Raw genomic sequence first — 27521 nt, 5'->3', positions numbered from 1 at the left:
AACAAGAATGTTACTTTGGGTTGGGGCACCTGGGTGGCTCAGTCAGTCAGAGGTCCACTCTTGATCTCGACTCAGGTCATGATCTCACAGTTGGTACAATTGAGCCCTGCATCGAGCCTTGCACTGGGCTCTGTGCTGACAGCGTGGAGACTACTAGAGATTCCTTCTCTCCTTCTCTATCTGCCCCCTCCCCTGCTGGTGTGCACACATGGTCTCTCTCTCTCTCAAAAATAAATAAAAACAAACTTTAAAAAAAAAAAAAAGGAATGTTACTTTGGGAATCTTTTATAGACATAAACAGTAAACTAGAATAAAAGCATTCTAATTGAGTAAAAAATCAAAAAAGCATACCCATATGTTCTGTACTGAGGCAACCAACCCTAACTACTGTTTTTAAAAAGTTGATATTAAACATGGGCCAAAGCATGAAAAAGCACGCAGGAGGCAGATGACTTATGCTACATATCATAAAACTTTAGTAAAGCACTTAGAAAATACAAATGCTATCTATGTTTTATGTCATGTATATGTCCAAGACACTTGGAAATAGTCTAGTAAAAGACAAAATTACTGAAGAATTGTTCCTTTTCACATTAGCTCTTCTTCCCAAATAAACATAATATAGTTCTTGATTACACAGATTTTCTATGTATCTTGGGGGTAATGCTATCAACAAACAACAATTTAAAAAAAAAGTGTCAACGTTTTAAAAACTGTTTTTAGTATTAACCTTGCTGGTTAACCACTGTATGTGGAAGCTTTTTGTAAAATATAAAGTGCTAGGAAAACTAGGCTATTATCTTTAGTACTAGAAAAATAAGGAAGATAAGAAAACAATGAAAATCCTTCAAAAGCATTTCTTCTCTTTTAAAATTTATTTATTTTGAGAGAGACAAGAGAGTGCAAGCTGGGAAGAGGCAGAGAGAGGGAGAGACAAAATCCCAAGCAGGCTCTGCACCGTCAGCACAGAGCCCAATGTGGGGCTCGAACTCACGAACCCATGAGATCATGACCTGAGCCTAGATCAAGAGTCACACACTTAACCAACTGAGCCACCCAGGCACCCTGCTTCAAAAGCATTTCTAAAATTTAACGGGAAAGAAATGGAACAAATGTATATGGACATTTGTGTGAGAAGAAAAGGCATGAATAAAGTCAGAGACACAAAAGCATACTTCAGTTTTATTCAAAGTTGGAAATGGTTCGTATCAGATAACAGAAAAATATATTCTACTTGAAATAATTGTATACAATGAAAAAAGAAAGGTCCATGATCATGACCACGTACCTGAATGCCATTCTTCATTTAGGGCACTTTCACTGCTGGGATTGTCATCCTCATCTGCTACATCTGTCCCATTTGCAGTCTGCTCTATGTCACTGTTTTTTAAGACGGATTCTTCCTCCTCACTGTATTCTTCTCCAGGTTGTTCCCTAAGTAACTGTTCCATAGAGGCCTGAAGCTCTTGTAAATCTGTGTCAGTTTCTTCAAATACACTGAAATTTTGAAAGATTAAAGTAAACGTTACCAAAATGTTACCTTATTTTGAAATTTTACTTCAATATACATGTGCTCCTTTCTACTTAAAAGTACTAATAGTGGATAAAAAGAAATCTGAAAAAACCTACATAGGTAAAAGTAAATGAGGACTGATACAATTATAAAATACAGCACATGATACATATTCTGGAATACATATGCCCGAAGATGACTTGTGTGATCTTGAGTGCCGAAAGAGAATTATAAAACTATCAATGCTATTCACTGCTTAAATTTTGAAAGAATGTTTCAGTGTTTTAAAAGGCCAGACTAAAGAGATTTTTCACTTGCTTTCAAAAAAAATACTTAATATTCAAATATTTTTCTTCTATGTAATTTTGAAAATTCAGCAGAATATTCACGTGGATGTATAATGGTAGTATCCTATATGAAAGGCTTTTCATATAAACATTCATTGGGCATTTGAACTTTTAGAAATGAAAATACTTATGGAATTTTACATTCAGGTTCACAGGATGATCTAGTGAATAAAAATAGTCACCAGAAATCTTATCTTTACATGTTTATCCTTGAAAACATTTCTAAAATACATAGCAAGTAAACTTTACCACATAATTAGAATATATTAACCATAATAATCTTTGCTAGATTATCTTATTTCCAAGGCATTGCTCAGGATATTAATTTTATTTTCATGGGATTAAAGATGCTGGAACTAATTAATTTAGGCCAATAATACCTTACACTTATATAGTACTTTAGTTTATTCTATTTAGTTTATTTATTCATTTTTATTCAATTACTAAAATTTTACCTACATATAACTCCCTTTAGAGACATGGAAACTGAATCAAAGTGTTTATATGTCTTGCACAAGGCTATACACTCAATTGCACAGTCAATAAATAGCACAGAAAGGATTGAAATCTCACCACTTCTATAATACCCCCAAAACATACTCAATGACTTTATTTCTCTTATGATTTGCCTCTTAGATATATGAGATCTTCTGAAAGAGGTTATGTACCCACGCTGAGGATTTCATCCACTAGAAAAGCTGATTTAAGTTTAGATTCCAATCAAATAAACAAGTATTTACTGAAGAGCTAAAATATAAATGGTATTATGCAAGATCTTAAATAAATTTTCCATTAATGGAAAAAGAAAATAATCTTTTAATGTAGAAATATCTTTAGTTTTTATTTATGTGTACAAACTTCTACACTTTGTAGCAGGTATAGAAAAGCATAGCACCTCATTAGAACGAGAAAGGGAGTATATCTAATCTTTTGGTTCATCCTACTATTAGCATTTAACTTAGTATTTAATTAAAAGACTAACATAGCATGCACATCCACTATGTACCATTGTAACAATGAGTAAACATTAATCTGTTGATTAAATCTTCTAGTGGCCAGCCTGGAGGAATTAGTGCCCTCCACAGATGGTATTAAAAGTCAGTGGGGCTGCTAAGTCTGCCATTATAAGAAAAGTATAAGACTAACATCTTTTTTGGAAGAAGCATTCAAAAATTTGTCTTATACATATTTTTAAATGTGGCCCTGAATTCACTTTTTAGATTTTCTTATTATATGACCCTTGAGTGAAGTTTGAATAACAACAAAAAGAAATGTTTTTTTCCCAAGGAAAACAGTAAGTGAAATTTCCTGGTATGCACTAACCTACTTTTAAAAATAGCTTAGTTCAGCACTCTCAACAATAGTCAAATTATGGAAACAGCCTAAATGTCCATCAACTGATGAATGGATAAAGAAATTGTGGTTTATATACACAATGGAGTACTACGTGGCAATGAGAAAGAATGAAATATGGCCCTTTGTAGCAACATGGATGGAACTGGAGAGTGTTACACTAAGTGAAATAATCCATACAGAGAAAGACAGATACCAGATGGTTTCACTCTTATGTGGATCCTGAGAAACTTAACAGAAACCCATGGGGGAGGGGAAGGGAAAAAAAAAAAAGAGGTTAGAGTGGAAGCGAGCCAAAGCATAAGAGACTCTTAAAAACTGAGAACTGAGGGTTGATGGGGGGTGGGAGGGTGGGTGATGGGTATTGAGGAGGGCACCTTTTGGGATGAGCACTGGGTGTTGTATGGAAACCAATTTGACAATAAACTTCATATATTTAAAATAAATAAATAAATAAATATCTTAAAAAATAAAAATAGCTTAGTTTTCAATTTTTTATTTTATTTTTTTAACTTGGTTTTCAAAATTTTAAATTAATATTAAAAGCTTCTAACTTAAATTTTAAAATTCTGTCATCAACTAGTAGTTAAAAGAACACAAGTCACAAACAAGCCATTGTGGCAGTCAGATTAAAACAATGGTGATTTTAGAGACACCTAGGTGGTTCAGTTGGTTGGGCAACCGACTCTTGGTTTCTGCTCAGGTCATGATATCATTCATGGTTTTTGAGATCAAGTCCTGCATCAAGCTCTGCGCTGACAGTGCAGAGTAACATAGGAGGGCTTACTTGTTGCAAAGAGGGTGGAAAAAGATTACTGTCTAAGGGGCTATCACTTCCCATAGTTCTCAGAAGTGTTGGTTAAATTTCTCTCGGATTCTAGATTCCCTGTGGATCATGAAGAAAGGAATTTTGGGAAAGCAATTAAATGTATGTGCACATACATATGCAAATAAAACAACTAGTCTACCTGCTAACTCTCCACTGCCATAGTTTTGCAATCATACATGGCAGGAGAGAGATATAGAGGCTTTCTGGTCTTTTCCCTGGTGAACTGTAGAATAGTACATATTTCACAATTTCCCACTTCAATCCCTGTATCATGTGGCATTAAACTGTTAAATAATCATCACCCTAATATTCATTCATTTAAGCAAAATTTATTACACATGTACCCCATGGCCAAGTCAAGGTCCTACATGTTCAGTAGTGAATAAGACAGAAAGCACACATAGAAATCATTTTCTTATATTCTTCAAAGTGAGAGTAAGTCATTATATTACTTAGAGGCAACTATACATGTCAAAACTTGCATGACTGTACTTTAAAAATGCTGTATAAAGGTAAAGAAGTAGTGAAAAAATCAGTTATAGATCATTTTTTAAAACTGCCTAGGTGAGTCACATCTCTAGAACTCCTATAAACTCAAAAATTCTGTTAGTGCTAGTATTTGTTAATGACATCATGCTCACATGTCTTCAGAATCAGAAGGTCCTTCTTTAATATGCTCATCTTCAATTTCATCTATTTCAAGATTGTCTTGACATACATCTCCTACAGTGGGAACATCCATCAGTGTTCTGAACAATTTTGAGAGATCTGGAAGTGAACATGTCCTCAACATCTAAAAAAGTTAACAGACTTCTTAGTAGGAGCGAGATCATTAGAAAATAAAAACGAGATAAAAAAAATTAGAAAGAGCTAATACTAATTTTTTATTTTTATATCATATATTTAGAGCTAGAAGCTCCAGAGCTGACTTGTCCAAGGTTAGAACCTAATTCTCTTGAATTTCAGCTCTGTATTTTTTGCAGTGAGGAAACTAAATTTTCAAGTTATGCCTGGGTTTCAACACACAAGGATTCACTTAAGTCATCGTTCAAAGGCAGGGAGAGGTGCTTACTTGGGGTATGCCCAGGGAATGGAATTAGAAATCTGTCAGAAATCAGGCAGTGCCAGAAACTGCTAATTTGCTCCTTCTCATTCAGGACCTATACTGTCACTCTTTTACTGTATCTCTGCTAACTCTTCCCCTCACACTTTCCTATGGCCAATCCTCCCCGTATATCTTTCCCAAATCCTGGACTGAGTTAGTCTGAAGCTTGGCAAAGCACCATCACACATAAATTGGTGGCCCTTTGTATCATTTATCCTAGGAGCTGTTGTCTGGGTCACATTGGTTAAACAAGGAACTTCATATTAGTGCAAAACAAACAAACAAAAAACAAAACAAACAAAAACCTAATATGGCTTCCCTGAACAATGCACTGTAAATAGAGCCTTTCCTACAAGAAGGCAAGGCTAGAAAGACAGGTACTTGATGTTCATACTGAAAATCATGTGAGATCAGGTGAGAAGAAACTGACTTAAGAAAAAGTGCACAGTTGAGGTATTTAAAATTTGAACTTGTTTGCATAAGACCAGAAATAACAGAAATAGCCTCTGGCCACTAACCTAACAGCAGTTAGAATATGATGGATAGACAGAGCAATGAAACAAATATCTAAATATATAAGTCTCAGAGTTGGGTTAATAACCCTAAAGGAGTCTGTGAGATTTGAAACATAACTCCTAAGGCCCTGGTAAGAATCTACACCAGATTGGAGGCTGTGAAGAAAACACAATGTTTAGCATATTAATGAAAATTTATATTCGTCGCCAATTTTATTGGTACAATCTGTTTTTGAGAATAAAAAAAGGATAGATTTCCATTACTTGAACATAATTTACATATTACAGCACTTGAAAAAAATGGTTATGAACTACAAGATGGTAAGATACGTTGCTTGTCAAAGCACTTAATAATGGTACTGAAAGTATTTCTTTTTCTGAATCTCTCACTGCCAGCAGAATTTATGCTTGACTTGTTTATTATTTTAATGGTTTGAACCCTGTATATTATAAACCAGCGGTATGCAAAATATGCATACAGTAACAGTTTCTCTAGATAGATACAGCATATATGCATTATATACCTAAATTCAAGGGACTCGACATAAAGATGCAGTATTTTTTAGGCTGAGATAAATTTTAACTCTGGTAAAATAGTCTCAATTCTAGTTTATTCCTTTCACTAGTTAAAATAATTTTCCTAATATGGGAGCCTGGGCGACTCAATTGTTTAAGCATCTGACTTCAGCTCAGGTCATGATCTCCTGGTTCACAGGTTTGAGCCCCGCATCCAGCATTGTGCTGAAAGTTAAGAGCCCAGGGGCGCCTGGGTGGCTCAGTCGGTTAAGCCTCCCACTTCAGCTCAGGTCACGCTCTCACGGTCCGTGAGTTCGAGACCCGTGTCAGGCTCTGGGCTGATGGCTCAGAGCCTGGAGCCTGCTTCCGATTCTGTGTCTCCCTCTCTCTGCCCCTCCCCCGTTCATGCTCTGTCTCTCTCTGTCTCAAAAATAAATAAACGTTAAAAAATTAAAAAAAAAAAAAAAAAAGAAAGAAAGTTCAGAGACTGAAGCCTGCTTCAGATTCTGTGTCTCCCTCTCTCTGCCCCTCCCCCGTTCACACTGTCTCTCTCTCTCTCTCTCTCTCTCTCAAAAATAAACATTAAAAAAATAATTTTCCTAACTTAATGTAACATAGTACAGTTAGAAATTTTAAGAGGTATGTAATTTCACAACTTTCCTCCTGGAATAGATCTATGTACCCTCAATCCAACAGCTTATCTATCCTATATTGAAAACCCTTTATGTTCACAGTCTTCTTTGACAGATTTTTTTAGATGTTTTTGTTTGTTGGTTAAGTTCTTTTTCTCAAAAATGAAGAGAACCACATAAGATAGTGAATAAATTAAGTAGTAAGTATACTAATAATAGAACTCCACATATAATTCTACTTAAAAGAATTCTGTCAACTCACAGTTTCATCTGTAGTATTTTTCAAATAAAATTATGAATTAGCAATACTCTGGTTATAGTACAGAATGGATTATAATGAACATATTTAACTTCTGCTTACTAAAATTAAACTGTAACACTGTTTCTTAAAAATAGCTTCTACAAATATATCCTCACTTCAACCCATAAACCAGGTGAAAAGTGGATCTAAAACATTAAAAAAATTATGAACATTTAGCAAAGGCAAAAATTATAGACATTATATAATAATTGATATTTTAGCAAATTAAAACAAGACATTTAAGACATATATGCTATTGGTGAATTACACATCAATATCCCCCCCCAACTCTCCATTTGCTATAATGAGTAAAGAAATTCTTAATATTTTTATAGAGATTAGTTTTCCACTCTACTCCGCAGATCAGAAAACTATTGGTGGAATACATCTGGTCTCTCTCCGCCCTGTATTTGCCATCCTCTAAAATGAGGGAGGTCTAAAGGGAAGGACAAGTAACTATTCTGTTTGGTAACCTAGACTGTGTTCTTATATAAGTGATAGCATGAGAAGATCACATCTTGAGATGATTTCATTTTGAACTATTACAAATTTACCTTACCTTATTTAATAAATCAAGTCACTCTATTACTACTACCTTATGAAAGCTACATAATTTACAGTGTTTGTTGTCAGAAATAATACAACCCAGATGATAATATAATTCTAGACCTACTAGAAATAGCTTTTCAAAATGAAAGTGTAACAAAAAGGTTTTTAAATAAACAAAAAGGAAAAAAAAGTCATCACCAACAGGGCTGCACAAGAATGTTAAAGGAAGTTCTTAAAAGGTGCAGAAGTGATAGATACCAGATAGAAACCTGAATTCTACACAAAGTAATGAAGAATGTCCGAAATGGTAAATATATAGACTCTCAATTTTTACTTTCTGTAAAAGATAATGTTTAAAGCAAAAATGATAAAAATTTATTGTGGTGTTTATAACATATGGACATAATATATATGACAACAATGCCAAAAGGACAGACAAGAGAGTGGAAATGGAAGTATATTGTTAAATATGTTAAATAAATACTGTGGTATATTAAATATGTTAAATATGTTAAATAAATATAGTGGTATATTAAAGAAAGATTGTAAAAAGCTAAAACTGTATGTTGAAAACTGAGAATTACATCTAAATATTTGAAAAGGTCTATCTTTAAAAGAAAACAGTAGAGATTAAATAAAATGCTAAAAATAATCCAAAAGAAGGGAGAATTAAAGTAAATACAAGAAGAAAAAGTGATGAGACAAATAGAAAACAAATAGCAAAATGGTAGGTTTAAAATTAATCATATCAATAATATATAAAAAATTACATAACAAGTAAATTGTCTAATCACTTTGAATAAAAGAGATTGTCAGGCTGGTTAAAAAGACTTGACTAGATGATAGCTACAAAAAATCCACTTTACATATAAAATCAGTGTGATTAAAAGTAAAGGATGTAAAGTATATATACCTCATAGACATTAATCATCAGAAAGCTGGAATGGCTGTATTAAAATTGGACAAAACAGATTTCAAAACAAAGTGATATGACCAAGAATAAAGAGAGTCATTTCATAACGATTAAAGAGGTCAATTTTTTAAGACTATATAAAGATTATTAACATGCATTAAATTGACTGGAAATTTTAACACTCCTTTCTCAGTAATTGATAAATAAGTAGAAAGACAATTAGCAAGGACACCACTATCAAACAAAAAGGGACACTTCATAACAATAAACCTATCAATTCAATATCCAGAAGTCAGCAATACTGAATTTTTATTCACTCAAGAGCAAAGTTTCAAAATACATGGAACAAAAATAGACACAAATGAAAAGACAATTATGCAAGTATAGTTTTTTCAATCTTTTCTCATCAAATGATACAACTAGACAAAATAGAAGATAAAGAAGACTTGAACAACACTAGCAACCGATTTGACTTAATTCTTGACATTTACAAAACATTCCACACAATGATAGAATACACATTCTTTTAAGGAGATCTGTTAGAGTAGAAGCCACCAGTAAAGGAGACTAAAGGGTGATTCATGAGCACCGAGGAAAATGTGATATAAAGCAAGCCAAGATATAAAAATGATTTTACAAATAAAGTGTATATCAACTCTGTTGGAAGAAAAAAATCAAGAAAGATGAGAAAAAGGTACACGGAATTTGGCAATGTATTAGTAACTAATTTGACAAGAGCAGTTTTAATGGAGGAGTGGGATGAAAGTCATATTGGAACGTATTTGGAAGTGGAGACCGCAAAGATACAACATATTGAAGATGTTTGGTTGTAAAGGGAACAGAGAAAAGGGGTGGTAGCTGGAGAAGGACATGTTGTCAAGAGAAGAGAAGTTTGCTAATTACGATGGGACTTACAAGAACATGTATGTTGAGGAAATGATCTACTATAGAAAAGTTGATACAAGTGTGACCAAAGTAAAGGAGTTAATCCTTGAGGTGAGAGAGGTTAGGATTCAAAGTACAAGGAGAATTTCCTTTAATAATAATAAAAAAACCCCACAGGGTTGCCTGGGTAGCTCAGTCGGTTAAGCATCCAACTTGATCTTGGTTCAGGTCATAATCTCGTGATCATCAGACTGAACCCAGGGTCAGGCTCTTTGCTGAGTGTGGAGCCTGCTTGGGACTCTCTCTCTCTCTCTCTCTGTGTGTCTCTCTCTCTCTCTCTCTCCTCTCTCTCTCGCTCTGTCTCTCCCTGCCTTGTACACACTCGTGCACGCACTCTCTCTCCCTCTCAAAAATAAACATTAAAAAAAAGGTAAGTAGCACAATTAACATTTTTAAAAAAGACCTTTAACAAAAATCCTTGTTAAGAGCTCAAATTATTCCACTTAGTAGACAAATTATCTATGTTTCAAAATAAATTTTACTTTTTCTCCACATTTCAAGGTGACCATTATGAACATCAAGTATTTACTATTTGGGCCCAGTGATGAACTTTCATGACCTCAAAGATTTAAGGAATAGGGAGGTATGGCCTTCTGTCCTTGCCTTAAATGGCTACAAACTGCTTTGGCTTTCTAGGGTTCTTTCTTGCCCTTCCTCTTACAGTCATTCCCCTACATGAAATCTATTTTGTTGTGCTTCCTTCCGAAGCAAGTACTTCTATAGAACTACTAAGGCTGAACTAAGGTCATGAAAGAAAATAAAAAATTAAAATGTATTATGCAAGGAATGTTAACATTTTTTCTTAAGTTTATTTCTTTATTTTGAGAGAGAGGCAGAGCATGCGAGTTGGGGAGAGGCAGAGAGATAAGGAAAGAGACAGAATCCCAAGCAGGTTCTGCACTGTCAGCATAGAGCCCGACATGGGGCTTGAAACTACGAACCATGAGATCATTACCTGAGCCAAAGTCAAGAGTCAGATGCTTAACTGACTGAGCACCCAAGCTCTCCAGGAATGTTAACTTTATACACAGAATAAATTATTAAAAATCTCTAGGCTAAAGACAATTAGCTACACACCTTTACTAGAAAGGAAAGTATACGAATTACATGATAATCCTTCTCTGTTCCACAAGTAGGCCTTATTCTCTAACTCTGAAGATCATAACATTTGTTTTCATAGTTTACATCTTTGAAAGTTTGAATGCTATTAGACAAGTAAGAGAATTTAGCAATCTCTACATTTAAAATAAGATTAAGACAACACTCCATAAAGTAAAAACATATCCAACTGGAAAACTAAATTGAAAATCAAAATGACATATTTAAAAAATAGCCAAGGATGAAAGAATTCAGGTAATTCATTCCTATACAGACCTAAACATATAAAAATGTCCAACATCAGTGGCAAACACAGAAACACAAATTTTAAAAATACCATCATCACTCATTCATTAAATACACAATTTTTAAGTGAATGATAACAGTTGGTGCTCTTTAGAGTACAGACTCTCATATACTATTGAGGTATTATTAGCTACTTTTTAATCTTTATTTTATTTGTGTGTGTGTGTGTGTGTGTGTGTGTGTGTGTGTGTGAGAGAGAGAGTGAGAGAGAGAGAGAGAGAGAGAGAGAGAGAGAGAGAGAGAGAGAGAGAAAGTGAGCGAGCACAAGCGGCAGAGGGGTAGAAAGAAGAAGACAGAGGATCCCATGCAGGCTCTGCACTGGCAGCAGAAAGCCCAATGTGGGGCTCAAACTCACGAACTGTGAGATCATGACCTGAATCAAAGTCAGAGGCTTAACCAACTGAGCCACCCAGGCGACCCCATAATAAGCTATTTCTTAAAGGGGAAACAGGCGGTATACAACATAACCTTTTGAACTCTACTTACAGAAATTTACTTTATGAAAATAACTGTGGCTATTGTCAAAGATACACATGTAGGTAGTTAAGGCCCAGCAATAAAAATATATTAGTTTAAAAAATTATATATAGCATAGCAGCACAATGGAATTTATGGTCATTATAGATGATATGAGAGATTATTTGACAATATGGCAAAATGTTATTTTTTAAAAATGCTTATTTATTTATTTTGAGAAAGAGAAAGAGCACACCTGAGTGGTGAAGGGACAGAGAGACAGGGAGAGGGAGAACCCCAACCAGGCTTTGCACTGTCAGTAAAGAGCCCAACATGGGGCTCAATCTCATGAACCTTGAGATCATGACCTGAGCCAAAATTAAGGGTTGGTCACTCAACAGACTGAGCAATTCAGGTGCCCATGACAAAATGCAATTTTTATAATAATATAGTTTTCAATAGTAACATTTGTAATAATTTTATAATTATTATTAAACAGAAAAGCAGGTTACAAAAAATATGCCTAATAATCCATTTTGGCAAAAAGTTTTATAAATGTAAAAATTACACATATAAAACGTAGTATAACAAAATATGTGACTCCTTTATATTTTAAAATGTTCTATAGAGATACTATTGTAATTTCAAAATAAGAAAAAGATAGCAAGTGAGAAAAGATAAGAGGTTTGAAAATCTTCCGCCAGAAAGTGCATATGAATATCTTATCTATTAGTCTTTCTACATACAAATTAGGCAAATAGTACTTCTGTCCATTTAAGATATATTGCTTGGGATTCCTGGATGGCTTGGTCGGTTAAGTATCAACTCTTGATTATGGCTCAGGTCATGATCTCACTATCCAGCCCCACGTTGGGCTCTGGGCTGACAGCGTGGAGCCTGCTCAGGATTCTCTCTCTTCCTCTCTCTTCCCCTCCCCCATGTGTACACTTGCTCTCTCTCTCTCTCAAAATAAATAAACTTGAAAAAAGAAAGGATATATTACTTAAGTTTAGTCTCAGACTAAAAATGGAGGTAGGGTTGAGTAGTGAAGAGAGGAGATAATGTAAGAGGGTGTAAGAGAGATCTTCTGCTTAAATAAAAGTAGACCCTATAAAAAGAATCCTGAACAAGGAGCCAATGAAATAGGTTTTGTCCTAGTTGTACTCTCAATAGCAATTTCTTTTTAGAATCCCAGAAGAGAAGATGGAGGCTTTCTGTTGCGTGTGTGTGTGTAAGAGATTAAAACTCAACATTATGGTTTACCAAAGAAAATAAATAAGAAATGTTATTAAAATAGATATTTTCTATTTGAGGTGCATACTTGCCTTTGGGTTGTTTGCATCAAATAGACCAGTTGAAAGTCCAATCAGCAAGGAATTCTTGTTTTTATTTTTTGGTGGTGAATCAGAGCGAGATCGAAGTGGAAAGGATTCTTCTGGTGAACACAGAATTGATTGAATTTGAGAGACTACGTTGAAGTGTTTTGAAAGAACCACTCTTTGGAAAACTGGTTCTGGTTGCACAGATTTATCTACATCACATTTGGAGTGCTGAGAATCATCTATTTCAGTTCCTGTGGTATAAAGGAAAGATTTTGTGATAAGTCTATATAGTACTTAAATAGTTTTATGTGATATTGAAAAAGGCACAGTATTCAACATGGATTCTAGCAAAAACCTCCATGTCTATCAAGAAAACAAAACCAAAGTATTTATGTGATTATATTACCTTACAAATAATCTTTGGATATTAGGTTTTATTTTCAGAAAGCAGATTAATTGGCTATATACTTCCATTAAATGCAAAATATGTAGACACAAATGTAAGGAAATGTGAAAACACACTGTTTAGACACTCATATTTACCTCCAGTTTATCTTTGTTCCTATAGGTTAGATAGGAAAAATTCTATTTCTCATATTTTAATTAATACTATTAAAAACAAGACAATTTACTTAATGTTCTTAGTATACTGGCTTAATTTTAGCAAGCAGTTCTTTTTGTTTTGAACATTCAATAAAATAATCAGCCAAAAAGTTATTTATTTATTTATTTATTTATTTATTTATTTATTTATTTATTTTTGAGACAGAGAGAGACAGAGCACGAGCAGTGGCAGGGCAGAGAAAGAGGGAGACACAAAATCCAAAGTAGACTCCAGGTTCTGAGCTGTCATCAGCACAGAGACTGATGTGGGGCTCGAACTCACGAGTGGTGAGATCATGACCTAAGTTGAAGTTGGATGCTTAACCAACTGAGCCATTCAGACGCCCCTTGGCCAAAAAGTTTTACTGCCCATGTTGCCAAACAATCCAGGTTTATTAATGAGAACCTAATGCTCTATGACTACTACATTTTTTTAAATGAATGAGGTAACTGACAAGAAATGCTGGCTATTAATATGTTGTCCAAATAAAAGATTCACATTAACAACCTTCCAGAAAGTATTTAGTCTAACACAACAAGGCTTACTTATATCAACTTCACTAAGGTGGTCCACATTCCTTGGGATTCCATCTTCAGTAACTTCATCTTGCTGAACAATGATCCTATCTTCCAACCTGCCCAGATGGATACATCAGTAAAAATACAATTTACTAGAAATAAAAGCACTCGTAAATTAAAAAAGAAAAAAGAGTACAAGTTCACCAGAATTCTATGATCCCTCTTCCAAATATTTTCCTCATGTGTGTACAGATATACATATTTTTCTCTCATAAGCACATTGTATTTTTTACCCTATTAAAACCTTCACCAATCACAGTCAGTCACAAAAGCCAGCCTCACCACTTCTTGTAACAGTGGTTCCCAAAATGTGGCCTCTAGACATTAGGAACACACAGAAACTTGTTCAAAATGCAATTTCTCAGGGCCTACACTGGACCTATAAATCAAACCTTTGGAGACAGGCCCACCAATTGATTTTAATGAATACCAAAATAATTCTAATACTTGCTAATGTCTGAGAACCACTACTTTAAGCAATCAAAATGCCCCTTAAGAGTGGAGAATATAAAACAATCATGCTATACTAATACTGTAAAATATCATGCAGCTGTTAAAAAAAATGAAACAGAAATCTATGTGAAATTCTATATAGAATGATAGTTAATGTATTATTAACTAAGCAAAGTAATCTGCAGATCAGTTAGTATTAAATGGTGTTAAGGTTCAAAAATGGTGTGTAGCACAGTACAAAAAAAATAGAATGATATGCACAGAAATGTTTTAGTTCTTGAAGAGAGTGAATTAATTAAGGGAAAAAAGGTAAAGAAGAACTAACAATTTTTATTTCAATAGAGCTGGGAATTAAATTCATGTATTTTTTTTAACAAAAATTTAAAGATTGGAATAATACAGTCCAAAGATTTGAAACAAATCCAGAAAAAGATGCTCGATATCACTAACCATCAGACAATGCAAATCAAAACCAAATAAGATATCATCTCATAACAAAGATAGATATTAGCTGCATCTATTATAATCCTTTTACAATATATACAAATTAAACCATCATGCTGTATGCATTAAACTTACAGTGATACAAGTCAATTATTTCTCAATAAAAATGGAAAAAAGGAATCATTTCAATAAATATGAACTGGTAACCACCTCCAAAAAGATGTCATCTTATACCTGTTACAACGTCTATTATCAAAAAGAACTAAGTGTTGGTAAGGATGTGGAAGAAAAGGAATCCTTGTGCACTGTTGGTAAGGATGCAAATGGTGCAGCCACTATGAAAAAGAGTATGGAGATTCCTCAAAAAATTAAAACCAGAAATATAATACAATCCAGTAATTCCACTACTGAGTATCCAAAGAAAACAAAAACACTAATTCAAAAAGATCTATGCTTCCCTATGTTTATTGTAGCATTATTAATTAACAACAGCCAAGATTTGGAAGCAACCCAAGTGTCCTTTGACAGATGAATGTGTACACGCATGCACATACTGGAATATTACTTGGCCATAAAAAGGAGTGAAATCTTGCCACCTGCATAACACAGGTAGACATGGAGGGTATTTATGCTCAGTGAAATAAGTAAGACAGAGAAACACAAGTACCATATGATTTCACTTATATGTGAAACCAAAAAAAAAAAAAAAAAAAAAGAACACAGAAGGAAACATAAACCAGGAACAGACCTATAAATACAGAGAATAAACTGGTAGTTACCACAGGGAAGGAAGGTGAGAAGATGGGAAAAAGGGATGAGGGTTAGTGGGAGGTCCAGCACTATTTACAACTGACAAAAGGCAGCAACAATCCTGGAAACGACCCACCATCATCTGCTCAATGCCCACCAATTGCTGAACGGATTAAAATATATGGTATATTCCACATAATGGATTTTCAGCCATAAAAAGGAATGAAGAAGTGTATATCCTACAAAATAAACTTTGAAAACATTATGTATGGTTAAGTGAAAGAAGCCAAATACAAAAAGCCACGTACTAAATGATTCCATATGAAATACCCAGAATAGGCAAATCCATAGACAGAAAGGAAATTAGCAGTTGACAAAGGCTGGGGGAAGGGGAAAATTAAAAGTGGCTGCTTAATGGGAGTCAGGGTTTCCTTTTGGGGAAATGAAAATGTTCTGGAACCACACAGTGGTAATGGCTACACAACACTGTGAATGTACTAAACACTACTGAATTATACACGTTAAAATGGCTAAAATGGTAATTTTATGTTATATGAATTTCACCTCAACCAAAAAAAAAGTAATATTCCTTTTAGAATTCCCCTAACTGCTCAAATCCTAGTTGACTTTACTGTTATCAGTTTGGTATATATCTTACCATATTTTTCCTTTAAATTTACATAAATATAATATAGTGTTAATATACAGAAATGCTTTTTTTTTTATTTATTTATTTTTTTTTATTTTATTTATTTTTATTTTTTAATATATGAAATTTACTGTCAAATTGGTTTCCATACAACACCCAGTGCTCATCCCAAAAGGTGCCCTCCTCAATACCCATCACCCACCCTGCCCTCCCTCCCACCCCCCATCAACCCTCAGTTTGTTCTCAGTTTTTAACAGTCTCTAATGCTTTGGCTCTCTCCCACTCTAACCTCTTTTTTTTTTTTTTTTTCCTTCCCCTCCCCCATGGGTTTCTGTTATTTTTCTCAGGATCCACATAAGAGTGAAACCATATGGTATCTGTCTTTCTCTGTATGGCTTATTTCACTTAGCATCACACTCTCCAGTTCCATCCATGTTGCTACAAAAGGCCATATTTCATTCTTTCTCATTGCCACGTAGTATTCCATTGTGTATATAAACCACAATTTCTTTATCCATTCATCAGTTGATGGACATTTAGGCTCTTTCCATAATTTGGCTATTGTTGAGAGTGCCGCTATAAACATTGGGGTACAGGTGCCCCTATGCATCAGTACTCCTGTATCCCTTGGATAAATTCCTAGCAGTGCTATTGCTGGGTCATAGGGTAGGTCTATTTTTAATTTTCTGAGGAACCTCCACACTGCTTTCCAGAGCGGCTGCACCAATTTGCATTCCCACCAACAGTGCAAGAGGGTTCCTGTTTCTCCACATCCTCTCCAGCATCTATAGTCTCCTGATTTCTTCATTTTGGCCACTCTGACTGGCGTGAGGTGGTATCTGAGTGTGGTTTTGATTTGTATTTCCCTGATAAGGAGCGACGTTGAACATCTTTTCATGTGCCTGTTGGCCATCCGGATGTCTTCTTTAGAGAAGTGTCTATTCATGTTTTCTGCCCATTTCTTCACTGGGTTATTTGTTTTTCGGGTGTGGAGTTTGATGAGCTCTTTATAGATTTTGGATACTAGCCCTTTGTCCGATGTGTCATTTGCAAATATCTTTTCCCATTCCGTTGGTTGCCTTTTAGTTTTGTTGGTTGTTTCCTTTGCTGTGCAGAAGCTTTTTATCTTCATAAGGTCCCAGTAATTCACTTTTGCTTTTAATTCCCTTGCCTTTGGGGATGTGCCGAGTAAGAGATTGCTACGGCTGAGGTCAGAGAGGTCTTTTCCTGCTTTCTCCTCTAAGGTTTTGATGGTTTCCTGTCTCACATTCAGGTCCTTTATCCATTTTGAGTTTATTTTTGTGAATGGTGTGAGAAAGTGGTCTAGTTTCAACCTTCTGCATGTTGCTGTCCAGTTCTCCCAGCACCATTTGTTAAAGAGACTGTCTTTTTTCCATTGGATGTTCTTTCCTGCTTTGTCAAAGATGAGCTGGCCATACGTTTGTGGGTCTAGTTCTGGGGTTTCTATTCTATTCCATTGGTCTATGTGTCTGTTTTTATGCCAATACCATGCTGTCTTGATGATGACAGCTTTGTAGTAGAGGCTAAAGTCTGGGATTGTGATGCCTCCTGCTTTGGTCTTCTTCTTCAAAATTACTTTGGCTATTCGGGGCCTTTTGTGGTTCCATATGAATTTTAGGATTGCTTGTTCTAGTTTCGAGAAGAATGCTGGTGCAATTTTGATTGGGATTGCATTGAATGTGTAGATAGCTTTGGGTAGTATTGACATTTTGACAATATTTATTCTTCCAATCCATGAGCAGGGAATGTCTTTCCATTTCTTTATATCTTCTTCAATTACCTGCATAAGCTTTCTATAGTTTTCAGCATACAGATCTTTTACATCTTTGGTTAGATTTATTCCTAGGTATTTTATGCTTCTTGGTGCAATTGTGAATGGGATCAGTTTCTTCATTTGTCTTTCTGTTGCTTCATTGTTAGTGTATAAGAATGCAACTGATTTCTGCACATTGATTTTGTATCCTGCAACTTTGCTGAATTCATGTATCAGTTCTAGCAGACTTTTGGTGGAGTCTATCGGATTTTCCATGTATAATATCATGTCATCTGCAAAAAGCGAAAGCTTGACTTCATCTTTGCCAATTTTGATGCCTTTGATTTCCTTTTGTTGTCTGATTGCTGATGCTAGAACTTCCAGCACTATATTAAACAGCAGCGGTGACAGTGGGCATCCCTGTCGTGTTCCTGATCTCAGGGAAAAAGCTCTCAGTTTTTCCCCGTTGAGGATGATGTTAGCTGTGGGCTTTTCATAAATGGCCTTTATGATCTTTAAGTATGTTCCTTCTATCCCGACTTTCTCAAGGGTTTTTATTAAGAAAGGGTGCTGGATTTTGTCAAAGGCCTTTTCTGCATCGATTGACAGGATCATATGGTTCTTCTCTTTTTTTTTGTTAATGTGATGTATCACGTTGATCGATTTGCGAATGTTGAACCAGCCCTGCATCCCAGGAATGAATCCCACTTGATCATGGTGAATAATTCTTTTTATATGCTGTTGAATTCGATTTGCTAGTATCTTATTAAGAATTTTTGCATCCATATTCATCAGGGATATTGGCCTGTAGTTCTCTTTTTTTACTGGGTCTCTGTCTGGTTTAGGAATCAAAGTAATACTGGCTTCATAGAATGAGTCTGGAAGTTTTCCTTCCCTTTCTATTTCTTGGAATAGCTTGAGAAGGATAGGTATTATCTCTGCTTTAAATGTCTGGTAGAACTCCCCTGGGAAGCCATCTGGTCCTGGACTCTTATTTGTTGGGAGATTTTTGATAACCGATTCAATTTCTTCGCTGGTTATGGGTCTGTTCAAGCTTTCTATTTCCTCCTGATTGAGTTTTGGAAGAGTGTGGGTGTTTAGAAATTTGTCCATTTCTTCCAGGTTGTCCAATTTGCTGGCATATAATTTTTCATAGTATTCCCTGATAATTGTTTGTATCTCTGAGGGATTGGTTGTAATCATTCCATTTTCATTCATGATTTTATCTATTTGGGTCATCTCCCTTTTCTTTTTGAGAAGCCTGGCTAGAGGTTTGTCAATTTTGTTTATTTTTTCAAAAAACCAACTCTTGGTTTCGTTGATCTGCTCTATAGTTTTTTTAGATTCTATATTGTTTATTTCTGCTCTGATCTTTATTATTTCTCTTCTTCTGCTGGGTTTAGGCTGCCTTTGCTGTTCTGCTTCTATTTCCTTTAGGTGTGCTGTTAGATTTTGTATTTGGGATTTTTCTTGTTTCTTGAGATAGGCCTGGATTGCAATGTATTTTCCTCTCAGGACTGCCTTCGCTGCATCCCAAAGCGTTTGGATTGTTGTATTTTCATTTTCGTTTGTTTCCATATATGTTTTAATTTCTTCTCTAATTGCCTGGTTGACCCACTCATTCGTTACTAGGGTGTTCTTTAACCTCCATGCTTTTGGAGGTTTTCCAGACTTTTTCCTGTGGTTGATTTCAAGCTTCATAGCATTGTGGTCTGAAAGTATGCATGGTATAATTTCAATTCTTGTAAACTTATGAAGGGCTGTTTTGTGACCCAGTATATGATCTATCTTGGAGAATGTTCCATGTGCACTCGAGAAGAAAGTATATTCTGTTGCTTTGGGATGCAGAGTTCTAAATATATCTGTCAAGTCCATCTGATCCAATGTATCATTCAGGGCCCTTGTTTCTTTATTGACTGTGTGTCTAGATGATCTATCCATTTCTGTAAGTGGGGTGTTAAAGTCCCCTGCAATGACCACATTCTTATCAATAAGGTTGCTTATGTTTATGAGTAATTGTTTTATATATCTGGGGGCTCGGGTATTTGGCGCATAGACATTTATAATAGTTAGCTCTTCCTGGTGGATAGACCCTGTGATTATTATATAATGCCCTTCTTCATCTCTTGTTACAGCCTTTAATTTAAAGTCTAGTTTGTCTGATATAAGTATGGCTACTCCAGCTTTCTTTTGGCTTCCAGGAGCATGATAAATAGTTCTCCATCCCCTCACTCTCAATCTAAAGGTGTCCTCAGATCTAAAATGAGTCTCTTGTAGACAGCAAATAGATGGGTCTTGTTTTTTTATCCATTCTGATACCCTATGTCTTTTAGTTGGCGCATTTAATCCATTTACATTCAGTGTTATTATAGAAAGATATGGGTTTAGAGTCATTGTGATGTCTGTATGTTTTATGCTTGTAGTGATGTCTCTGGTACTTTGTCTCACAGGATCCCCCTTAGGATCTCTCATAGGGCTGGTTTCGTGGTGACAAATTCCTTCAGTTTTTGTTTGTTTGGGAAGACCTTTATCTCTCCTTCTATTCTAAATGACAGACTTGCTGGATAAAGGATTCTCGGCTGCATATTTTTTCTGTTTAGCACACTGTAGATATCGTGCCAAGCCTTTCTGGCCTGCCAAGTTTCAAAGGAGAGATCAGTCACGAGTCTTATAGGTCTCCCTTTATATGTGAGGGCACGTTTATCCCTTGCTGCTTTCAGAATTTTCTCTTTATCCTTGTATTTTGCCAGTTTCACTATGATATGTCGTGCAGAAGATCGATTCAAGTTACGTCTGAAGGGAGTTCTCTGTGCCTCTTGGATTTCAATGCCTTTTTCCTTCCCCAGTTCAGGGAAGTTCTCAGCTATAATTTGTTCAAGTACCCCTTCAGCACCCTTCCCTCTCTCTTCCTCCTCTGGGATACCAATTATGCGTATATTATTTTTTTTTAGTGTATCATTTAGTTCTCTAATTTTCCCCTCATACTCCTGGATTTTTTTATCTCTCTTTCTTTCAGCTTCCTCTTTCTCCATAACTTTATCTTCTAGTTCACCTATTCTCTCCTCTGCCTCTTCAAGCCGAGCCATCGTGGATTCCATTTTGTTTTGCAATTCGTTTAAAGCATTTTTCAACTCCTCGTGATTGTTCCTTAGTCCCTCGATCTTTGTGGCAAGAGATTCTCTGCTGTCCTGTATACTGTTTTCAAGCCCAGCGATTAATTTTATGACTATTATTCTAAATTCACTTTCTGTTATATTATTTAAATCCTTTTTGATCAGTTCATTAGCTGTTGTTATTTCCTGGAGATTCTTCTGAGGGGAATTCTTCCGTTTGGTCATTTTGGAGAGTCCCTGGCGTGGTGAGGACCTGCAGTGCACTTCCCCTGTGCTGTGGTGTATAACTGGAGTTAGTGGGCGGGGCCGCAGTCCGACCCGATGTCTGCCCCCAGCCCACTGCTGGGGCCACAGTCAGACTGGTGTGTGCCTTCTCTTCCCCTCTCCTAGGGGCGGGATTCACTGTGGGGTGGCGTGTCCCGTCTGGGGTACTTGCACACTGCCAGGCTTGTGTTGCTGGGGATCTGGCGTATTAGCTGGGGTGGGTAGGCAAGGTGCACGGGGGCTGGAGGGGCAGGCTTAGCTCGCTTCTCCTTAGGTGATCCACTTCAGGAGGAGCCCTGTGGCAGCGGGAGGGAGTCAGATCCGCTGCCGGAGGTTTGGCTCCGCAGAAGCACAGAGTTGGGTGTTTGCGCGGAGCGAGCAAGTTCTCTGGCAGGAACTGGTTCCCTTTGGGATTTTGGCTGGGGGATGGGCGGGGGAGATGGCGCTGGCGCCTTTGTTCCCCGCCAAGCTGAGCTCTGCCGTCCGGGGGCTCAGCAGCTCTCCCTCCCTTTGTCCTCCAGCCTTCCCGCTTTCCGAGCAGAGCTGTTAACTTATGACCTCCCAGACGCTAAGTCGCGCTTGCTGTCGGAACACAGTCTGTCCGGCCCCTCCGCTTTTGCCAGCCAGACTCGGGGGCTCTGCTTGGCCGGCGAGCCGCCCCTCCTCCCCGGCTCCCTCCCGCCAGTCCGTGGAGCGCGCACCGCCTCGCCGCCCTTCCTACCCTCTTCCGTGGGCCTCTAGTCTGCGCTTGACTCCGGAGACTCCCTTCTGCTAATCCTCTGGCGGTTTTCTGGGTTCTTTAGGCAGGTGTAGGTGGAATCTAAGTGATCGGCAGGACGCGCTGTGAGCCCCGCGTCCTCCTACGCCGCCATCTTCCGGAACCCCCCTATTTATATCAAAACTAACATTTTTTTTTTCCAAATCGTGTTATTTTAAGTGCTGCATATGCTGTGTAGTATACAGAAACACAGTATTTTTAACAATTTCCTTATTAATGATTATTTAGACTATTTCATATTATTTGCTATGATAAGCATTCTTGCATACATTCCTTTTTGCCCATCTTCAAATCCAGCTCATCTCCTGTTTTTATATATAAAGTTGTCTTGAAACAGCCACACTCATTTGTTTATGTATCATCTATGGCTGCTTTTGCAATACCTAGGCAGAGCTGAATAGCTGCATCACAGACCAAATTGTGTATCTGAGGCTAAAATATTTACTAACTGGTTCTTCTTCTTTTTTTTTTAATTTTTTATTTATTTTTGAGACAGAGAGAGACAGAGCATGAGCAGGGGAGGGGCAGACAGAGAGGGAGACACAGAATCCGAAGCAGGCTGCAGGCTCCAGGCTCTGAGTTGTTAGCACAGAGTCCGACGTGGGGCTCGAACTCACAAACGGAGATCATGACCTGAGTTGAAGTCGGATGCTTAACCGACTGAGCCACCCAGGCGCCCCCTAACAGGTTCTTATAGAAAAAGATCGACTGTCCCTGCTATAGATCATGACAAAGGAAGAAACTTCTAATTACTTTTTATGAAGGAAGCATAACAAGAATAACAAAATCTAACAAAGATTTCTCATAACAAAAGGAACTGCAGATGATTCTTTGCAAATATTAATATAAAAATCATAAAATACATAAGTGCATTAAATAATATGTCATGACCAAGAAGAGTTTACTTAAGGTATGCAGAATGGTTTATATTAATATATTAATATAATTAATTATACAGTTAACCCTTAAACAACATGGGGGATGGGGTACTGATTCCCCCATGCAATCAAAAATGTGCATATAAAATTTGACTTCCCCCCTGGGGCGCCTGGGTGGCTCAGTCGGTTAAGCGTCTGACTTCAGCTCAGGTCATGATCTCACAGCTCTTGAGTTCGAGCCCCGCGTTGGGCTCTGTGCTGACAGCTCAGAGCCTGGAGCCTGCTTCTGATTCTGTGATTCCCTCTCTATCTCTCTCTCTCGCTCTCTCTCTCCCCCTCCCCTGCTTATGCTCTCTCTCAGTCTCTCAAAAAATAAACGTTAAAAATTTTTTTTTTTAAATTTGACTTCCCCAAAACTGAATTATTAATAGACTACTGTTGACCACAGTGTTAATGATAACATAAACAGTTGATAAATACATATTTTACATGTATTATATGTCATATTTTTAAAATAATATCTAACTTTTAATTATTTTTTCAGTGTTTCAAGCTACACAGTTCACCTACAACTTCTTTCAAATTAGCATGAGTCTTCAAAAATTTTCCAATATATTTATTGAAAAAAATGTATATGAAGACCATGTATAAAAAGATCAATGCAGTTCAAAACAGTGTTGTTCAAAGGCTAACTGTACTAATAAATAAAGGAAAACATTTATATGAACGGTTCTATAGAAGCTGAAAAGTCATTCAATAAAATTCATTCCTGACTTTTTAAAAAATCAGTAAAATAGGGAGCCTGGGTGGCTCAGTCGGTTGAGCATCCGACTTCAGGTCAGGTCATGATCTCACAGTCCGTGAGTTCGAGCCCCACATCAGGCTCTGTGCTGACAGCTCAGAGCCTGGAGCCTGCTTCTGATTCTGTGTCTCCCTCTCTCTCTGCCCCTCCCCTGCTCATGCTCTGTCTCTCTCTGTCTCAAAAATAAATAAAAACATTAAAAAAATTTTTTTAAATCAATAAAATATTGATACCTATCTCAGTTAAAAAGTATAGTTATGCCTAATGAGGATTCACAACAGAATCATCTTCACTAAAGTCAAGAAAACACACAGATACCCCCTATTTCCAATATTTAACATTGTATAAAAGATACAAAGACAATTACAGAAAAAAAAATAGTGTTAAAAAAATTGGAAAGACATAAAATCATCACTTTTTTCATATGATTATATATCTGAGAAAAGCAAAAGATTCAACTGAAAATCTATCATGAACAATAATGGGGTATAAAATCAATGTAAAGAAATCTACAACTTTCTGGTTACAAGATCTCATAGAAGAATAGGGACCATTTATAACACCAAACAAAAGATAATTTATCTAGTAACAAGCTTGCCAATAAAAGTGTAAAACCTAGATGAAGGAAACTATAAAAATACTCAAAACTTCTATCATGTTCTTCATGGACAGGAAGAAAACAACAGTTGATTTTCCCTACATTAATTTATGAATTTAACACCCCACTAAAATACCAAGTGGTATTTTTTCCTAGGGGAAAGGGGGTGAAATTTAGTAAATTCTAAATTCAAATGAAATATTACACAAGCAAGAATAGCCAAGAAAACCAAAAAAGAAAAACAATGGAAGGGAATTAGCCTTAAAGGATCTTAAAATATATTTTACATTTTAACTGAAATAGTGTGTACCAGCACACTGTATAAAGACCAATGGAGAAAAAATAAAGACAGATCAATGGAATAGGGGGAAAAAGCATAAGAACAGCTCAAATAATTAAGATAGTTTAGTACATATTAAAAGTGGCATTTTTAATCTGTGCAGGAAAGATGGACTTTTTAATAAATGGAATTGGACAACTGGGTAGCCATCTGGAAGAAAAACTAAATCCATACACCAGGATAAATTCCAAATAGATTAAAGATTTAAATGTAAAAAGTGCCCATGTAAAAGTACTAGAAAAAAAGATTGAAAAATTTCTTGAGAAACTTAGAAAGAACAAAGTATTTCTGAATGATTATTAAAATCCAGGTAAACATGACAACTAAAACAAACAAACAAACAAACAACAAACTTCTGCATGGCAAAAAAATATATACATAAATGGTCAACAGGGGGAAAAGTGTTGCAACTCATAATAACCACAGCAAATATTTCTGATATTTAATGAGTTCTTACTAGTTTATAAAAGACCAACAACCAAATGTTTAAAATGGGTTAAAGATATATACAGAGAACTCACGGAAAAGGAAATACACATGAAATTTAAACATTTGAAAAAATGTGCTCACTTTACCAATAATAAGAGATAAACCAAGATATTATTTCTTAACCTATTGGGTTGGCAAAAATAAAAAACTTTGATACTAAGTTTGGCAAGGCTAGGGGAAATGGGAAATGGGAGGTTTCATACATTCTTTCTGAGAATGTAAATTGGTACAAACCCTGGGAAAAACAATAAATGAATTACAAATGCAATTTATAAAAACACAATTGACCCAGCAATTATACTTCTATGTATCTATCCTACATGATATATACACACAAAATGACCTATGTAAAAGGTTATTCATTGCAACATCATTTGCAATATCAATTAGTGTAGAATAACAATTAATGTAGAAGACTTATTGAGTTGTGGTATATCCATACAAGGGAATACTAAGTAGCCATAAAATAAGAAAAAAAGATGAAGTTCTCTACGCATTAATATGAAAAAATGCCCAGGTTACTGACTAAAAGTAAAAAAGGTGAAAGTACTGTATCCATTATACTAGCAACTTTATTTAAAAGGGAGGGAGACTATACACTTTTGCTTTGTATAGATTAAAAATATCTGGAAGGAGGAGACAATGGGAATTTGCTGGATGAGGACAGAGTAGAAAAACAGACTTTTTTCTCTATAACTTTATATACTTGATTTCTGAACCACTTGAGTGTAATACTTTTCCAAAAATTAAATTATTTATAAGGTATTATAATAGGATACAAGGCAGTATTAGGTTATTACAGTATTTTAGATAAAGGTATTACAAAAGGGACCCACATTTTGAAATGTAAGGAAAAAGAGGTAACATACTCAGTTTCCTTTGTATCTTTTATCTCACTAATCCATACATCAATAATCGTGCATGGCAAGCTACCATTTTTGTTTGCTCCATCTGGCTCTTGTAGAACTTCTGTTTCCAAGCCATCAGGTTCTGAAAAGCAAAAACATAACAATAAACATGTCTCAAAGCAAAATCCATATATAGAAATTTGAATAAATTTTCTACAAATGATCACTACCTAATTTTAGGCTAACATACTAATTATAACAAAAAATTAAATATTTTATCTGTAGATCTTTAATCTTGTTAACTCCTGGTTGATATTTTCTTACAGTAAATACTAATGAGAAAAGTTACTGTCTTCATTTGTTGATTTCTCTTTTTCCTCTCCAATTCAGATTCTCAATGCTCTTGTTTAAGCCACCATCACCCTCTTTTTTCCTGGAATCCCGGTAATCTTTCATTCTCTATTTTTAAAGTTTCCAAATAGCTTGTCCTAAAAGATAATTGATACTGTGCCAATCCTTAAAGTTTTTATCCTTTATTCAAATGATTTTTTTTTTTTTTTTTTGCTTACTTGTACGAGGTAAGCACTTGGGGAAAAAATCTTTTATTTTTCAGTGAATAATTATTTATTAGTACCTTAAGTCATACCAATATGACTTATTCTACAAACTAGATTTGTGATTGTATTGCCCTCAAAGTCTAAGGCTCTTTGTAGACAATGTCTGCCAACTTGCACTAAGCTGTATAGCCTCTATTATACGCCTAACAGGGTTTTGGTTGTTGTTTTTGTTTTTAATAAAAGGCATAAGGTACCTACTAACTATACTTCTATTAAGTAAAACTATTTAAGTTACTGTGGTGAGTTAAAGATGGTTACACATCTAGCAAGGTCTAACATTCCTCTCATCTAGAAGGGGCCTCTACCTCCCCTCCCCTTGAATTTGGTCTGGCACTGTGATTGTCTTAACCAATTGAGTATAGTTGAAATGTTGCTATGCCAGTTTCAGCTCTAGTCTTCAAGAAAACTGGCGGCTTCTGCACTGGACTCTGCAAGCCACCATGAAAGAAGTTTATTCTGGGAAGACCACATGGCAAGTTCCTGAGACTAAAATAAGGAGAGGGAACCACCTAAACAGGCCCAGGTGAGCTCTGCCAAGACACCATGCATGGGAATGACACCATCTTGCCCCTTCCTGCATAAGTCCAGCTGACAGGTGAATAGCATTGAGTGGTAATGATGCCACGTGGGAAGGAACTTTCCCAATTCCTAACCCACTAAAGCATGAGATAAAATTAGTTATTTTAAGCCATTAAGTCTGGGGAATAATTTGTTTTGCAGGAATAGATAACTGAAACAGAATTTCATATCTGACAATAGGGTGCTAACACAACAAAAGCTTAAAACATGTGCACTGGTTTTGGGACTTGGCAGCAGGCAGAAGTTAAAACTGCTTCAAGAGG

The 27521-nt window shown here is 35.9% G+C and overlaps 1 protein-coding gene across 6 annotated transcripts in view; it reads right to left on the bottom strand.

The window, feature by feature from the left end:
* The window catches only part of NEK1 (NIMA related kinase 1), a 219548-nt gene that overhangs the window by 23775 nt on the left and 168252 nt on the right, over positions 1-27521 (bottom strand). For all 6 annotated transcript variants that reach the window (XM_042935112.1, XM_042935107.1, XM_042935108.1 and 3 more), the window contains 5 exons: positions 26084-26204; positions 13850-13938; positions 12704-12951; positions 4684-4835; positions 1289-1497 (listed from right to left, as the gene is read on the bottom strand). In XM_042935112.1, coding sequence (XP_042791046.1) covers positions 1289-1497; positions 4684-4835; positions 12704-12951; positions 13850-13938; positions 26084-26204 — 819 coding nt within the window. The remainder of the gene's footprint in view (positions 1-1288; positions 1498-4683; positions 4836-12703; positions 12952-13849; positions 13939-26083; positions 26205-27521) is intronic.

Source organism: Panthera leo, chromosome B1 (assembly GCF_018350215.1).
Source record: "Panthera leo isolate Ple1 chromosome B1, P.leo_Ple1_pat1.1, whole genome shotgun sequence".
NCBI lineage: Eukaryota > Metazoa > Chordata > Mammalia > Carnivora > Felidae > Panthera > Panthera leo.
Note: the sequence above shows the minus strand (reverse complement) of the source record. Positions and strands in the feature narration are given on the sequence as shown.